An 18,758-nucleotide genomic window follows, 5' to 3' on the forward strand; every position below is an offset into this window, starting at 1 on the left:
AAGAGACAAAGAAGGACACTATGTAATTAATGATCAAGGGATCAATCCAAGAAGGAGATATAACAATTGTAAATATATATGCACCCAACACAGGAGCACCTTAAGGGCAAATACTAACAAACAGCCATAAAAGGAGAAACTGACAGTAACACAATAATAGTGGGGGACCTTAACACCCCACTTTCATCAATGGACAGAGCATCCAGACAGAAAAACCAATAAGGAAACACAGGCCTTAAATGACACATCAGACCAGATGGACTTAATTGATATTTATAGAGCATTCCGTCCAAAAGCAGCAGAATACACAGTCTTCTCAAGTCCACATGGAACATTCTCCAGGACTGATCACATGTTGGGCCACAAAGTGAGCCTCGGTAAATTTAAGAAAATTGAAATCTTATCAAGCAAATTTTCTAACCAAAACGCTATGAGATTTGAAATTAACTACAAGGAAAAAACTGTAAAAAACACAACATGTGGAGGCTAAACAATATGCCACTAAACAACCAATGAATCACTGAAGAAATCAAAAAGGAAATCATAAAATACCTAGAGGCAAATGACAACGAAAACACAACAGTCCAAAACCTATGGGACACAGCAAAAGCAGTCCTAAGAAGGAAGTTTACAACAATACAATCTTACCTCAGGAAATAAGAAAAATCTCAAACAAACAACCTAACCTTACACTTAAAGCAACTAGGGAAAGAAGAAGTAACAAAACCCAAAGTTAGTAGAAGGAAAGAAATCATAAAGATCAGAGCAGAAATAACTGTAATAGAGACAAAGAAAATGATAAAAAAAGATCAAGGAAACTAAAAGCTGGTTCTTTGAAAAGATAAACAAAATTGATAAACCTTTAGCCAGACTCATCAAGAAAAAACAGGGGAGTGGGCTGAAATCAATAAAATTAGAAATGAAAAAGGAGAAGTTACAATGGACACCACAGAAAATCAAAGGATCATAAGAGACTACTACAAGCAACTACATGCCAATAAAATGGACAACCCGAAAGAAATGGACAAATTCTTAGAAAGGTGCAATCTCCCAAGACTGAACCAGGAAGAAACAGAAAATATGAACAGACCAATTACAAGTACTGAAATGGAAGCTATGATTAAAAAACTCCCAACAAACAAAAGTCCCGGACCAGATGGCTTCACAGGCAAATTCTATCAAACGTTTAGAGAAGATTTAATACCTATCCTTCTGAAACTATTCCAATAAAATCACAGAGGAAGGAACACTCCCAAACTCATTCTATGAGGCTACTATCACCCTGATACCAAAACCAAACAAAGGTACCACAAAAAAAGAAAGTTATAGGCCAATATCATTGATGAACGGAGATGCAAAAATCGTCAACAAAACACTAGCAAACCAAATGCAACAATACATTAAAAGGATCACACACCATGATCAAGTGGGATTTATCCCAGGGATGCAAGGATTCTTCAATATATGCAAATCAATCACTGTGATACACCACATCAAAAAGTAGAAGAATAAAAACCATATGATCATCTCAATAGATGCAGAAAAAAGCTTTTGACAAAATTCAACACCCTTTTATGATAAAAGCTCTCTACAAAGTGGGCATAATAAAGGCCATATATGACAAACCTACAGCTAACGATGGTGAAAAGCTGAAAGCATTTCCTCTAAGATCAGGAACAAGACAAGGAGTTCATCAGTGAATTCGGTAAAGCTGCAGGATACAAAATTAATACACAGAAATCTGGTGCATTTCTATACATTAACAACAAAAGATCAGAAAGAGAAATGAAAGAAACAGTCCCATTTACCATCTCATCAAAAAGAATAAAATACATAGGAATAAACTTACCTAAGAAGGCAAAAGACCTGTACTCTGAAAACTATAAGATGCTGATGAAATAAGTTGAAGATGACACAAACAGATGGACAGATATACTGTACAATGTTCTTGGATTGGAATAATCAATATTGTCAAAATGATGATACTACCCAAGGCGGTCTACAAATTCAACACAATCCCTATCGAATTACCAATGGCATTTTTCACAGAACTAGAACAAAAAATCTAAAAATCTGTATGGAGACACAAAAAACCCCAAATACCCAAAGCAATCTTGAGAAGTAAAAAACGGAGCTGGAGGAATCAGGCTCCCTGACGTCAGACTATACCACAAAGCTACAGTCATCAAAACAGTATGGTACTGGCACAAAAACAGAAATATAGATCAATGGAACAGGATAGAAAGCCGAGAAATAAACACACACATGTATGGTCAATTAATCTATGACAAAGGAGGCAACACTATACAATGGAGAAAAGACAGTCTCTTCAATAAATGGTGCTGAGAAAACTGGACAGCTACATGTAAAAAAATGAAATTAGAACATCCTTTAACACCATACACAAAAATAAATTCAAAATGGATTAAAGACCTAAATGTAAGACTGGATACTATAAAACTCTTAGAGGAAAACATAGGCAGAACACTCTATGACATAAATCACAGCAATATCTTTTTCAACCCATATCCTAGAGTAATGGAAATAAAAACAAAAATAAACAAATTGGACCTAATTAAACTCAAAAGCTTTTGCACAGCAAAGGAAACCATAAACAAAGTGAAAAGACAACCCACAGAATGGGAGAAAATACTTGCAAACGATGCGACTGACAAAGGATTAGTCTCCAAAATTTACGAAGAGCTCATGTAGCTCAATAACAAAAAAAAATAACAACCCAATCAAAAAATGGGCAGAAGACCTAAGTAGACACTTCTCCAAAGAAGATATATAGATGACCAAGTGGCACATGAAAAGATGCTCAACATCGCTAACTATTAGAGAAATGCAAATCAAAACTGCAATGAGATTCTACCTCACACCAGTCAGAATGGCCATCATCAAAAAGTCTACAAACAATAAATGCTGGAGAGGGTGTGGAGACAAGGGAACCCTCCTACACTGTTGGTGGGAATGTAAATTTGTATAGCCAGTATGGAGAACAGTATGGAGGTTCCTTAAGAAACTAAACACAGACCTACCATATGATCCAGTAATCCCAGTCCTGGGCATATATCTGGAGAAAAACATAGTCCGAAAAGATACACGCACCCTGATGTTCACCACAGCACTGTTTACAATGGCCAAGACGTAGCACAACCTAAATGTCCACTGACAGATGAATGGATAAAGAAGATGTGGTACATATATATAGTGGAGTATTACTCAGCCATTAAGAAGAGTGAAATAATGCCATTTGCAGCAATATGGATGGACTGAAGATTATACTAAGTGAAATAAGACAGAGAAAGACAAATATCATATGATATCGCTTATATGCAGAATCTAAAGGAAAAAAAGATACAAATGAACTTATTTACAAAACAGAAACAGACTCACAGACTTAGAGAATGAACTTTTGGTTACCAGGGGTGGAGGCGGGGGTGGGACAGATTGGGAGTTTGGGATTGACATATACACACAACTATATATAAAATAGATAACCAACAAGGACCTAGTGTGCAGCACAGGGAACTCTGCTCAATACCCTGTAATAACCTAAATGGGAAAAAATTTTGAAATAGATACATGTACATGTATAACTGAATCACACTGCTGTACACCTGAAACTAACACAACATTGTTAATCAACTATACTCCAATATAAAATTAAAATTTTAAAAAATAAAACATTCACTAATAGAATATAATGGTAAAACTAATAATAAAAACAATCAGTTTCATTACAATGTAATAAAATAAAAATAAACATAGTGGAAAGGCTAAAAAAATACAAAAAATGAAACCAGAACCAACGTTTTTAGCAGAAATAGAAAAATCCATTTTAAAATTCAGATGGAATCTCAAGGGACTCCAGATATCTAAAACAATCTTGAAAAAGAATAAAGTTGGAGGTCTTACACTTCCTAATTTCAAAACTTACTACAAAGCTACAATAATCAAAACAGTGTGGTGCTGATATAAAGACAGACAGATTAACAGAATAGAACAGAAAGCCCAGAAATAAGCCCTCACATATATGGTCAAATAATTTTCAACATGGGTGTCAAGACCATTCAACTACAAAAGGACAGTCTTTTCAACAAATGGTGCTGGTAATATCCACAGGAGAAAAATGAGGTTGGTCCCTTACCTTACATCACATACAAAAGTCAACTCAAAATAGATCAAAGACCTGAACATAAGAGCTAAAACTGTAAGATTCTGAAAGAAAACATAGGGGGAAGACTTCATGACATTGAGTTTAGTAATGATCTTTTGGATATGCATGAAAAGCACAGGCAACAAAAGGAGAGATAGATAAACTGGACTTTATCAAAATTAAAAACTGTGTATCAAAGGACACAACAGTGAAAAGGCAACTCTTGGAATAGGAGAAAACACGTGCAAATCATATATCCAATAAGCATTTAATACACAGAACATATAGAGAACTTTTCCAAAAACAACCCAAATAAAAAATGGGCAAAGCACTTGACTAAACATATCACCAAAGAAGATAAGATATACAAATGGCCAATAAGCAAATGAAAGGATCCCCAACATCACTAATCAACAGGGGAAAGCAAATCAAAACTACAATAAGATACCACCTGACAACCACTAGGATGGCTATTATCAAAACAAATAACAAATATTAGCGAGGATGTAGAAACTGGAACCCATGTGCACCTCTGGTGGAAATGTAAAATGGTGCAGACACTGTGGAAAACAGTACAGTGGTTCCTCAAAAAATTAAACACAGAATTACTGTATTATCTAGCAATTCCACTTCTGTGTATATAAGCAAAATAACTGAAAGCAGGATCTCAAACAGATACTTGTGCATTCATGGTCATAGTGGCATTATTCACAATAGCCAAAAGGTGAAAATAACCCAAATGTCCACTGATGGATGAATGGATAAACAAAATGTAATATATACAAACAACGGAACATTATTCAGCCTTAAGAAGCAATAGAATTCTGACACATGCTACAACATAGATGAGCCTTGAAGACATTATGCTAAGGGAAATAAGCCAGACACAAAAGGAAAAATATTGTATGATTCCACTTACATGGGGTATCATGAGTAGTCAAATTCATAAAGAGAGAAAATAAAATGGTGGTTGCCAAAAGCTGGGGAGATGGGTGATTAGGGAGTTACTGTTTAAAGAGTATGGAGTTTCAGTTTGGAAAGAAGAAAAAGGTCTGGAGATGAATGGTGGGGATGGTTGCACAGTGACATGAATGTACTTAATCCACTGAACTGTACACTTAAAAATGGTTCAAATGGCAAATTATATGTATATTTTACATTAAGAAAATGCCTGAACAATTATGAACATGCTTGAAACAAATGAGATCACAGCAAGGAAACAGAAGATATAAAGAAGAGAATAGAAATTTTAGAACTCAAAACTATAGTACCTGCAACAAAAAGCTTGATAAGCCTATCAAGACAGAAGAAAGAAGAGAAGACAGAGAAGACAGAAGAAATAATCAGTGAACTTAAAGCAATACAAAGCAATAAAGCAATACAAATTACCCCATCTGAACAACGGAGAGATAATAAACTGGAAAAAAAAATGAACAAAACCTCAGGGACCTGTGGGATATAACTAAAGAGCTCACATTTATGTCATTAGAGGCCTTGAAGGAGAAGAGAAGTAAGGTGGGACTGAAAAGGTACCTGAAGGAACATGGTTAAAAACTTCCCAAATTTAGCAGAAGACATAGCGTACAGATTCAAGAAGCTGAGCAAGCCCTAAACAGGATAATCCTAAAGAAATCTATGCCAAGACACATCATATTCAAACTTTTGAAAACTAAGAGAAAAAAGTCTTGAGACAGAAATGACACCTTACCTACAAGGGAAAAAACAGCGAGATAGTGGATTTCTCATAAGAAACTATGGAGGCCAGAAGAAAGTGGCACAACATTTTTCATGTTCTGAAAGAAAAGAACTGTCAACCCAGAATTCTATACACAGAGAAAATATTTTTCAGAAATGAAAAAGAAATCAAGATATTCTCAACGAAAATGAATAAATAAGGAATAATAAAGGAAATGAGAATTTGTCACAAACAGACCTAACCTAAAAGAATGGCTAAAGGAAGTTCTCTAAACAGAAAGGGAAAAAAAGGAATTTTGGAACATCAGAAAGAACAGATATAGCAAATACATATAGATAAATACAACAGGCTTTCCTTTTATCAAGAGTTTTCTGGATTATGTTTGATGGTTGAAAACAAAAATTATAACACTAATGTGGTTCTAAATGTGTACAGAGGAAATATCACTAATTTGAAAAGACATATGTACCCCATGTTCATTGCAGCATTACTTAGAAAAGCCAAGATACAGCAGCAACTTACATGTCTATGGATACGTGAATGAGTAAAGAAATTATGGTGTGTGTATATAATGGAATATTATTCAGCCACAAAAAAGAATGAAATCTTGCCATTTGTGACAATACGGCTGGACCTTGAGGGCATTATTCTAAGTGAAGTGAGACAGAGAAAGACAAATACCATATGATCTCTCTTATATGTGGAATCTAAAAACCAAGTTCATAGATACAAAGAATAGATTGGTGGTTGCAGGGGACAGGGATTGGGGTTGGGAGAAATGGGTGAACTTTTAAAAATTAATTTAAATAAATGGAATAAATATTAAAAACTGCAATAATAATAAAAAACCCAAAGAAATAGTAAATGATTTTTGCTTACTGATTAAACAACACACAAACTTTTTGTTTTCCACTGCTCTCCAACTTGGGTATCATATTACAGTAAAAAAATAAAAAATCTTACCGGTTACCCAAATAATATTTCTATTTTTCTCTAACAGTGCATCACTAAAAATACTGGCCCTGGAAAAATTCAGAAAATAACCAAAGGAAATACTTCCTTAACTAAACACTTAACACAAGAGTGTCTTGACCATTTATTTATTGGTCAAATTGAGAATGGATGCACTCTTTGTAAAGGAGAATTTTAACATTTGAGGGGTTGCTCAAGCAGGATTTGTGGAAAGGATCAACAATTACCTCAAAGAATGCAAGCAAAGCAGAGGTTACTGGGGCATTCGTCAGTACAGCAGCATAGGACAGAAAACACTACTGTGGGTAACGCAGACAGAGCCATACCAGCAACATCCAAAGAGATGGAGCCTCGAGCCCAGGGATTCCATGCTTCCAGTTCCTTTAGCAAAGCTGATGCAACTGCAGAGACAGATGCATCAAACCACTTTGACCTGATGCCATTACACAGTCCATTCATTTAATTCTCCTTGTTCTGATCAAAGCTCATCAAGCAACCCTTGATGCCTGTCTGCCCTGAAGGAGTCAATGAGACAGACATGCGCACTTGGGGTGTTCTGAGATCAGTGGCAGGCATACTTCTCATTATATATAAGTAAACTAACATTCTGGTTTTGTACTTGGATAAGCTGAGCCTGCCCCAGGAGTCATATCCACCCTTGGTGTGTGCACAAAAAAGTCCACCTAGAAACGCAACTCTGCCCATCAAGGCTCACTACCAGAGGTGCTTTCCCGACACTCACCCCCTCTACTGCCCATCATTTGGGTTGTTACCATCACCTTGAAAGTGCCTGTCACTAACCAGACAGGACAATTTATGTTCACCACTCCTCACCCAGCACCACTGCAATGTCCCTGCTCACTTCCTTCACTGTCTTGGCTTCCTCGTCTAACCAATGGTAGTAATAATAATGATAACCAACTTTGTGGATGAAATTATGTAATCTTTAAGCATTAAAAATAAGGTGGGGGGATGACAGAGTGGGTTAAAAAACATGACCCAACAATATGCTGCCTACACTTCAAATACAAGATACCGCAGATTGAATCTGAAAGGGTAGAAAAATATCACATGAATGTTATTCAAAAGAAGGTAGGAGTAGCTATATTAATATCAGATAAAGTAGACTTCAGAGCAAAGAAAACTACCAGAGACAGAAGGGAACATTACATAACGACAGAAAGGTAAATCCACCAGGAAGGGTGTATGCACCTGCCAACTGAGCTGCAAAATGTATGAAGCAAAACCTGATAGAACTGAAGGGAGATACAGAAAAATCAACAATAATAGCTGGAGACTTCAACACCCCTCTCTCAATAATTGACAGACCGAGTAGAAAATCAGCAAGAATACAGAAACACCATTACCAAACAAAAGGATCTAATTGACATTTATAGAACTCGCCACTCGATAAGAGCAGGATACATGTTCTTTTCAAGTGGTCCATGAAATGTATAACAAGATAATGCCAATGATTTCTTGAACAAACTCCTTAGCTAATATCATGGTATACAAAATCAGAATTTGTTCTTTATACAAAATATTTTAGGATTAATGAAACTTAAAGGTATTAATTTTTTAACACTGACTTTTGCCTATATTTGCTATATAACACTTGTCATTATTAAGAATCTTTTGGGAGTATTTGCAGTGTGAAAGTAATCCTGTATCTTCCATAAACTAATTTCTAATGCGTTTAAAACCCAAAGCCACCATTTACTATTATTTTATATTTAATGTCAACCATATGTTGATGAGTATCAAATGACAGAGGAAATACGTACCAGATCCCATGAGAGCACAGATCAGGACCATGGAATTATATTTGATTTCAGGAGCACTTCTCTCATCTGCTAGCAGTGTGTGTAAAATCTGTACAAGTTTAGCACTTTCTAGATCTTTCTCAGCAGTGCCTGGAACATGAAACGAAATATCAGTTATATTCACTGGGTATGAACCTGGTACAATCTGGCTAAATACTACTTCCCTTTCTAGAAACTGATAATGTGAAACCTTTCAAACGGGACTCATAAATAATAATGACATAGATATGCAATATTAAATTTAGACCTTGTTAAAAGGGTATTTAGATCTAAACTTCAGTAGATATTTCAGGAGTTTAGGCCTAAAATTCAATATTAAAACATTCCTTTAAATATGAGGCAATTAAAAACCTTTATTATGAAAACTGTTAAACATATACAAAAGCAGAAAAGATAGTATGATACACTATGTACTATCACCATCTTCAAAAATGATCATGGCCAACTGTGTATCCTCTATCTCTAGTCTTATCCACTTATTCTAACCCATCCCAAATTATTTTGGAGCAAATCCTATAAGCACATAATTTCCTCCACAGGTATTTCAGCATGTATCTTTAAGAGAATCGGACTCTGCAATTCCTATCAAAATCCCAAGAGGATTCTCCATAGGAAATAGATAAGCTTATACTAAAATTTATATGGAAAGCCACAGGCCCTAGAAGAGGTAAACAATCTTGATGAAGAAGAATAAAGTGGGAGGAATTCCTCTACCTGATATGAAGGTCACTGTATAGCTACAGTTATCAAGACAGTGTGGTGTTGGTGGAGAGACAGACACATAGGTCAGAGGAACTGAAAGAAGACCCTAGAAGTAGACCCACACACGTAAGCACAACTGATTTTTGACAAAGGTACAAAATCAATTTAGTTGAGGAAAGACAGCCTTTTCAATAAATGGTGCTGGAGCAATTACATCCATAGGCAAAAAAAAAAAAAAAAAAAAAGAAACCCTGACCTAAACCTCACATCTTATACAGATATTAATACAAAAAGGATCACAGAGTTAAATGGAAAACTACAGGACTTTCAGAATATAAATAATCCTCAAAACTCAATAGTTAAAAACAATTTAGAAAATGGGCAAAGATCTAAATAGGCATTTCACCAAGGAATAAATACAGATGGAAAATAAGCACATAAAGATGTTCATCATCAGTAGTTATTAGAAAAATGGAAATTAAGACTACATGAGATATCACTATATATCAGATTGACTAAAATAAAAGAAAAAAACAGGGACAATACTAAACGTTGGTGAGGGTACAGAGCAAATTAGATCACTTATGCAGTGCTGGCGGGAATGTAAAATGGTATAGCCACTCTGAAAAACAGTCTGTCAGTTTCTCTAAATATCAATCATGAAGTTACCATACAACCCAGGAGTTATCTAGTAACTCGTAGGCATTTATCTAGAAAAATGAAAATTTATGTTTACATAAAATCCCATATATGAATGTTCATTGTAGCTTTATTTTTAAAAATCCCAAAGTGGAATCAGCCCAGATGTCCTTCAATACGTGAATGGTTAAACAAATTGTGGTACATACATATCACAAAATACTATTCAGGAATGAGAAGGAATGAACTATTGACACACAAATCAATGACTCTTTAGGAATTTATGCTGAGCAAAAGAAGCCGATTCCATAAGGTCACATACTATATGATTCCATTTATATATTTTTGAAATGAAAAAAATTTTAGAAATGAAGGGCAGATTAGTGGTTTCCAGGGATTAGGAGCAGTGTAGGAGGTAGGTGAATGTGGTTATAAATGGAGAATCCTTGTGGTATTAGAACTGCTCAGATACACCTACACAGGTGATAAAATGAATATAACATACACACAAGTAAGTACAAGTAAAACTGGGCAAGTATGAATAAGATAGGTACATTGTATCTGTGACTGGGATGTTACACTAGTTTTGCAAAATGTTACCACTGGGCAAAACTGGGCAAAGTGTACAAGGGATCTTTCTGTATTATTTCCTACGACTGCTTGTGAATGTACAATTATCAAAAAAAAAAAAAAAAAAAAAGGATAAGGACTCTTAAAATGTTGCTTCAATACTATTATCGTACAAAAATTTTATAGTAATTCCTTAATAATATCTAAAAGCCTGTAAGGATACAAGTTTGGAAAAATATGGTTTTCAAAGTGTATTTTATATTAAAAAGGTAGTATGACCTCATTTTTAAATCTTAGGCTCAAGGAGCCTAGGAAACACTAGGTGACAACAACCAACAAGAAATATGATTATGTTTTGTCATTTTACATAGTTCTGTGGTAAGGTAAACAGACTCAGGCAAATGCTCAGCTATCAGGAAGCAGACAAAATTAAAGCCTATTTAGAAGATACTAGTTATAAAGGGCACAAGACCAGATTCAGCCCAGGATAGGAAGTCAAGGATATTCTGAAATTGCTCTATCACTTCAAGCCATTTTTAAAAATCAAGCCATGAACCCCATTTGGTATTCAATGTCCTCACCAACTCTCACCTCTTCATCATAACTTCCCCTCTTAAAGGTGTCTGGACCTCTGGACAGACTCACATTAATCTACCCAAACCATGGAGGAAATCACAGCATCTTTAACCTAAGTTAGTGACCAAAGCCACATATATTTTCTGGATGTTTTCTTTCTTTAGAATTCAAGAAAATTTTACATCCTACTTATACCTGATTTTTAAAAAATTATAAATTGTTTTAATTGTCTCCTTAAGAGGACAAAAATTCAAATCTCTCATACCTGAAGTCTGAGTAAATCTGACACTGAAGGAGATATACCATGTTTATCTTTTGGCTTCTCCTTCCTGGGATAAGGGTTGGTGGGTCCACTTGCCCCAGTGTGAGAATTATGGGCAAAAATCATCACTGGGAACTGAGGTGATCAGTTAACAGTATTTACCCGAATGGTTTTGAACCGAACAGGACATGCCTACCAAGTCTATAGTCCTCCCTTATGTAAGGCAACCTCAGGCCTTACCACAGGCCATGTGACTTTGATTGTCCCCAGCTGACTATGTATCAGAGTTTGGTTCCAGAGACAAAGTTGCTACCCATAAACTAGATGCTAGCTTCTCCTGAAGAATTCTGAGTAACAGGAATGCTACTGCTAGAGAGAAACTACCTAAATCATTTAGACTCTGCTTTGGGGGAATCCTGAATGTAAATACACAGAAGAGTGACATAAAAGGTGAGAATTTAGAATGAAGGCAATGCTGTAAAGCAACAGAAACCATGGTGATAAGAGAGGAGGAGGTTAGTAAGAGAGAATCAGTAGTAGAGATGGAAGGGAAGGTCTGGATGTCTGGAAGAGTAGCAAACCCTGAACTTGTTGTATTTTAAGTATTGTTTCACTTCTCCATGAGGTCTGCTGAAAATGTTTTCTGTATTCCCTAAGTGCCTAAACTTTGAGGTATCATTTAAGAGTCAAACTAACCTTAAAGCATTACCCTAAAAATGTTACCAAAAGAACAACCAAAAAGGACAGCTATGGTGACAATCTATAGAATATGATTTTCCATATACTCAGATCCGGACGGGTACAGAACCACACTGGCAAAATGCTTCTAGTCAAGGTCCTGTCTGACTTCTATTCCACTCCTGTGCTTCCTTTCATCCAAGATAAAAATAGGAGAAAATAAGTTTGTCACTGGGGTACTTACCCAATTCTAAAGCTGCTATTAGTGCCAAAGCAACAAGGGCTTCATTCTGCATTATTACATGTTCACTAGTTGCCATGGTAACTAGATGCTTGATGCCACCACTTTGTACAATGGTTTTAATTACATCCTACAATAAATTAATATCACAGAATTATAAACTTTACTTTTAAACATAAAAAAACTGCGTTACCATCAGTCAATTTACTGTTGAGTGGTTTTCTGACAGTGTCCCTATGAATCATTACATTTAACCATAATTTCTTCTTCTTCACAGAAGAGAAGGAAAAAGCTTTTACCTTTAAATAAATTCATCAAAAGATGACAACTTAAATTACCTAAGCAAAAAAGACCACTGCAGTTCATATGAAGGAACAGAGAGTCCCAGAAGCTAACAAAGTCAAAGAAATAAAAGTGCCATTGCCCCAAATGAAGACTTACCACGAGATCAACAAAAGAGAATAAATCTTGGAATAATAATAATGTAAAAAGTTCTTCCTTTCAAATTTTTATTATAACACCAGGTAGTTTTTTCAGATGCATCAGGTGAAGCTTTTTACGTATGTATGTGTGCATGTATGCATGTATGTATGCAGCCTTTTAAAACCTTTGTTGGGTCTAACAAAACTAGATTACATACAAAAGGACTTGAGCAGAACTTAAATCAGAATTCTGTCTCCCTCATTTCTCATGGTGCCTACAGCTCTGTCCTCTCCAGCAGCAGAGGGGCAGTGGGCTCCAGACTCAATAAATCCCACTGACTTTGAGCAAACTACTGACTCTCTCTGCATGTCAGAGACTTCACCTATAACACTGAGACAATGTAAGTGTATATCTCATAGGTTTTTGTTATAATTACAAAGTTATTACATGAAGAGCACACATAAAAGTATACAGCAAAGGCTAGATAGAAAGAAATGGGTACATTTATTTCTAGTACTCATTTTTGTCTTCATCTCACTTAGGGTTTTGTTGGATTAAATATGATTTAGTAGAAAGCCTCAATTATAAAATATTTAAAAAGTAATTGTACTACTTTTCACTATTTTTAGTAATTTGAAGTAAGCACTGAATATTTTAAGCAGCCTGTCCAAGTTAGCTTCAATGGTACAAAACTGTAATTAGAAATATTTTCAAATTAATTTGCTAAAGTATTGGAAAAAGGGTTTATGCTTCTACTTTATGTAAATTTTTAAGAAAACTATTTATAGACAGTATCTTTGCTTTGAGTCCAAACTTGTTTAGTGAGCAAACATTCTAAATCAATAGAGTCTAAGTTCTGAGTTTTTACAGCAGTTGTGTTCTAGCATTCAATGTCTTTTCGCATCAACTTTTTTAGAAAGTGAGAAACTATCTTTTAAAGCCTTTTCTAATGAAAAGAAAGCCTCCCAATATAGTCAGCCCTCCGTTCTGCATCCATGGATTCAACCAACCATGTATTGAAAATATTGGGGGAAAAAATTTTCATAAAGTTTCAAAAAGCAGAACTTGAATTTGCTGTGCGTTGGCAACTATTTAGTAGTTACACTGTATTTCCAACTATCTACTAGCATTTACCTCATATTAGGTATTATAAGTTATTTAGAGATGATTTAAAGTCTAAGGGGGATGTGTGTAGGTTAGATGGAAATACTATGCCATTTTTATATAAGGGACTTGAGCATCCACAGATTATGGTATCTGAGAGGGTGCCCAATCCCCCTCAGATACCAAGGGACGAGGATGACTATATACTGCTTTATACTGGTTACTCAGAGGCAGTTTATTTGAAACTGATACAGAATTCTTAAAATTAGTAAAGAATTTTATAAATATCACAAAGGAGCTTGTTGAGTAAAAAAGATCAAAAGAGATTCACAAGATACATATGCAGTCACCTAGGAAGGTTCCTGGGCTGTCATTTCATCCTCTCTTTTGTGATTCACCCTCAAAAGCCCACTGTAGTAGAAAGAAGGGAAAGGAATGAATGAATGAAGAAAATTTGCACATCAGAAATATCAAAAATCACCACCCCCCACCCTGACCCCTTAAATCAAAGCACAGCTTCTTTTCCATCTCACTTTTCTGGAACGAATATCTGAGTACTGTCCTTTAAAGCGCCTGCCCTCTCTCCTCCTACTTTAATAAATGCTTACTGAGTAGCTACTCTACAGAATCACTTTGCCCGATAGAATGGGGGATAAAAGATAAATGAAGCATTGTACTTGTGTCATATGACAAAAGAGGATTATTACTATTGACAGCTACCCTATATGGAGAAACACCTATACACTGAACAACACTTATACACTGGGTAACTTACAGATAGTAGCTCATTTTTATCCTCACAGAAAATCCCACTAGCTAGATATTATCTCCAGTTTATAGATGAAGAAACAGAAGCTTAGATTAAGTTATGGAATTTGCCCCAAATCAGACAGTGATTAAATGGTAAAAAGCCAAGATTCAATCCAGGCAGTTTGACTACTAGGTCTTGTTTCTAACCATTTGTGGTCTATGGAAAAGCATACACACTGAATTCATCATAATGCCAAGCAGAGGGAGTCATTTAATGTGATCTGAAGGGGCTCTATGAATGTATTTTCAAGTTATATTTTTAACTTCAAGATTAAAAAAAAAAAAGAATATTAGCACCACTCCATAGAGCAAGAAGGTTCATCTGGAGAATTAAAAATAATTTTAACCAATACACTTCTAAAATTAATCCAGAGATTATTTTAACCTCTCTGAAACCATTTCATTTATAATAAGTAAACTGTAGATATAATGAGACGTTTTCTCTGGGTAATCCTTCTAAACCTTAGATATCTCTGGAGAGTCTTTAAGAATTTTGGAAATATTTTATAATGCTTTACAAAGTTTAAAACAATATTTTATTTCGTAATCCTATTTTTCAAGGAGTTTTCTTATGGAAAGCTAAATATAACTAAGGCAAATTATCTATGTTAACAGTCTCACATATTTAGCATTTATGGTCAGTTTGCTCTTAACTGTTGAGATAAATCCAGCTAAAGACTGTTGAAAATTGTATAACAATGTTGTTACAATGGAATGGTTTGAGACAGGCTTGAATTTGAGATAATCGATTTATAAGATTGTAGGCTGGTGTAGCTACTGAATGACCTACCAAAATTTTTCTTTTTTAATATTGTATCATCAAAGCTCTCAGTATAGGTTTAAGTAAATGTTGGATAAATAAGCAAATGACTAAGTATATTTGTTTAAACAAGTTTTTAGCTTGATACTGATGAAGAATGTTTTACTCTTACAGGTTAAAGAAAAGTGCCTACTTTGATAAAAGGGAATTTTTATTTTCCTATTGTAGAGGCAAACTATATTTCTTTCTCTGTTTTTGATATCTGCAGTCAGAAGGTCCAGCTAGTTGGTTAGGAGTCGTAGCCTAGGGCACTCTTTAGAGGGAAGATGTAATTTTACCTATTGGCATAAGCGCAAGGATACACCATATATGGCTGAAAGGCCTAAGCCAGCATGAAACCCCATGAATCAGTGCAAACTTTTGGAGGACTGGACTCTAAGGTAGAATTCAGGGTGACTTTAAAAGGAGTAGAATATTCAAAGTACTTTAAAAGGAGTAGAATATTCAAAGTTTAAGAATAACATAAGGACAGAGCTGTGATTCACAACAGTTGGTTAAGCATATACAGGAATGTAACAAATTTGTACCTAGTGTTTAATTATTTTAAAAACTTACTCCAGAGCAGCATTTTCCAAAGTATGTCCAGTGGAATGTTAATAGATGCCTCTTGCAAAAAAGACCCACAGTTAAATAGCTAAAGTTAAGGAAGTTTCTTTAGAGCTTCTACAGAATTCTAAAGGCAAGTAAAGGGAATGCACTATTATCCTAATTACTCTGACCATGAAACCCTTTTTCTTGGAACATTTCTTGGGGTTATTATTCGATAGAACATATTTTGAGAAATGCTGTTCAAACAGAATCATCTATTCCTTTAATGTTTGTTAAATTTAAAAATAATTTAAATTCTAATCCAGAGCTCAAATAACACACCTTGTATTCTAATCATTAACATCTATGAATCAAGGTTCCTATTGCCTCTTAGTAGCAGTATAATCTCAATTGTACGAAACATATATAAAGGAAAAAGTAGCCTATCTGGTACTGAATTGTAAAAAAGTTATGATGTAACTATAAAGTTACAATCCCATATCATTTCAAATTGTTTTTTATTACACACACACACAGACACACACACACACACACATCTAGAAAGGTACCATCCCGTATTTCTCATAAGTCTTTTCAAAGAACCTACATGGTGATGGATGCTTAATGGGTATTTTATTTGAAAACTTCTGGGGGGAGGGAGTATGGTATTAGATAAGGGAAAGGGAATCTGTGATAATGAAACCCACAGAAAAGCCTCAAAACCCTCAGATCTCAATATTACAGCATCTGAATAGCTCTGGTTCCAAGATTTGGTTATTTAAGATGATGGAATGTATCTTCCTGTGGACACATTTTTGTGTCCACTAATGGTTTGGTTATACAATTCTGTTAGTTGTTAGTGAACTTAAGGTATATTATGGATTAATCAAGTCTTCGTTGGCCTAACCACCACAAGTAACAGGAATTTATCTGAGAGTTCCAAATTCAGATGCCAAAACATGGCTCTGTTTGTTGCAATCTAGTTAACAGAATTATGGTTTGCCTAAATGAAACCACTGGTAAGAATTCTCCTAGAATGGAGCAAAGAATTAGGTAAAGATTCTGAAAAGGATAGAAGAGTGATTTGGCAGTAAGCAAGTTAGGGAATGTCAGTTCTTCCCATAGTCTCTTATTTTCATGAATGGCATGATTACCCCACCTGGTACTAAGCCCCAAACTTGGAATTCTCTCTAAAACCTCCTTCTCCTTGGACCCCACTTTTGAATTCTGTCAATTCTGCCACTCATATCTTTCTCAAATCCTTCTTTTCCATCCTCACTGCTTCTATTAGGTTGAACCATACGATACTTGTTTCTTTGTGTCAAAATGGTTGAATACCAGCAACTTCAAATTGCTTAACCCAAAACCTTAATTCAGGCCTTTATCATCTCGCACGTATATTTTTGAAAAACTATGTTTTCCTTGCCTTTAGTAAGCCCTAGAGTCGTCTTTCTAATGAAAACCAAATAATGGCACCCTGGTGCTTAAAATCCTTTGGGAGCTTCCTAATTCTCTATAGGATAAATTCATACGCCTTAAGCTGGCACATAATTCATCTTGATCCCCTCTTCTCTTCCTCTCTGGTCACTGTCTTTACACACTCTGCTCCAGCAATACTGCTTTACTTGCAGTTTTCCTCTCGGACTATGTTGCTGTAGATCTCTGTGCTGCTGACACACTGTGGTCTTTGCTTGGAGGCCTTTCTATGCTTTCTCTTCCCACTCTCCTCCTGAGAGATTCCCAGTTAACATCTAAAACATGACCCCTTCTGTGATGCCCAGACAGTTGGTCTCTCTGTCTTCTAAGTTATATCTGAATTGGAGTCTGTGGCTTTAATGCTGTTTTTATATCTGCCCTCCCACTGGACCGTTAATTCTTGAAAGTCATACTGTATTTTATAATATTTACACTGTAAGTACCAAAATGTTGACTGTGAAATGAACAAATGGGCCTGACAGAGCAGTTATGATGAAGAGGTAAAAGGACTACCACAGGAGTTCATTTTGCTATGCTTTCTTGATACTTTCCATCTTGTTAACAATCAGTGAAAATGGATGGGATTTTAGGCTGCTATAGGTGAGACAGGTAGTAGGAAGGTCCAAGTTAACAGCTGCTTTTGCTGCAGGGAAAGATGCCAAGAGGTAGCATCTGATGGGGAGGAACATTCCTGTGGCCAACCAGCTGGAACAGTTACTATGGTGAAGTCAATTCTTTATACGAAGGAGATTTACACAAGTCAAGGAATACCTTTACTTTTAAGCTTTTTCTCTTGCCATCTTCTTTTAATCTGTTTCATATATAAATGAACGGTTTCCTCCGGGACTTACTTTTGATTTACTGTGTCGTATGAGGGCAGAGAGCAGTCTGTTTGACTCCCCCATCACACCAGCGTGATCTTTGGCTTCACACCATTCCACCAAACGCTCCACTAATTTAACATTCTTTCCTAGTTGTTCAGCAGCTTCTGCTATAGGAAAGAAGGCAAACCACAAATGAATGAATCACTGATCGGCAATCAACTGAAGTAACTGGTAAAGATGTAAGAGTGTGAAGGAAAATTACAGGTCTAAAAACAGAACACAACAATTTTATTAAAGCAAGAACTGCAAATATTCCGTATCTGATGGACTATTGAGATTTTCTATTCAGTTGTGGACTTTTATACAAAAACAAAATAAACAACTTTATACTCTTTTGGCTCAGCCTGGCAGTCTGTTAGTGCTTTGGAAAACAGTACCGAAGAATTTTGAGC

The 18,758-nt window shown here is 35.5% G+C and overlaps 1 protein-coding gene across 8 annotated transcripts in view; it reads right to left on the minus strand.

Annotated features, from left to right (window-relative positions):
• RAP1GDS1 (Rap1 GTPase-GDP dissociation stimulator 1) overlaps positions 1-18,758 on the minus strand; it is a 165,939-nt gene that overhangs the window by 12,546 nt on the left and 134,635 nt on the right. For 4 of the 8 annotated variants that reach the window (XM_022582381.3, XM_022582380.3, XM_022582391.2 and 1 more), the window contains 4 exons: positions 18,334-18,473; positions 12,325-12,451; positions 8,615-8,743; positions 7,157-7,231 (listed from right to left, as the gene is read on the minus strand). In XM_022582381.3, coding sequence (XP_022438089.1) covers positions 7,157-7,231; positions 8,615-8,743; positions 12,325-12,451; positions 18,334-18,473 — 471 coding nt within the window. Of the gene's footprint in view, positions 1-7,156; positions 7,232-8,614; positions 8,744-12,324; positions 12,452-18,333; positions 18,474-18,758 lie in introns of those variants that run through there. The other 4 variants (XM_089911317.1, XM_089911315.1, XM_089911316.1 and 1 more) reach the window with 3 other exon arrangements.

Source organism: Delphinapterus leucas, chromosome 5 (genome assembly GCF_059928025.1).
Source record: "Delphinapterus leucas isolate spDelLeu-1000000601 "Yukka" chromosome 5, BTC_Dleu_Yukka2, whole genome shotgun sequence".
Lineage (NCBI taxonomy): Eukaryota > Metazoa > Chordata > Mammalia > Artiodactyla > Monodontidae > Delphinapterus > Delphinapterus leucas.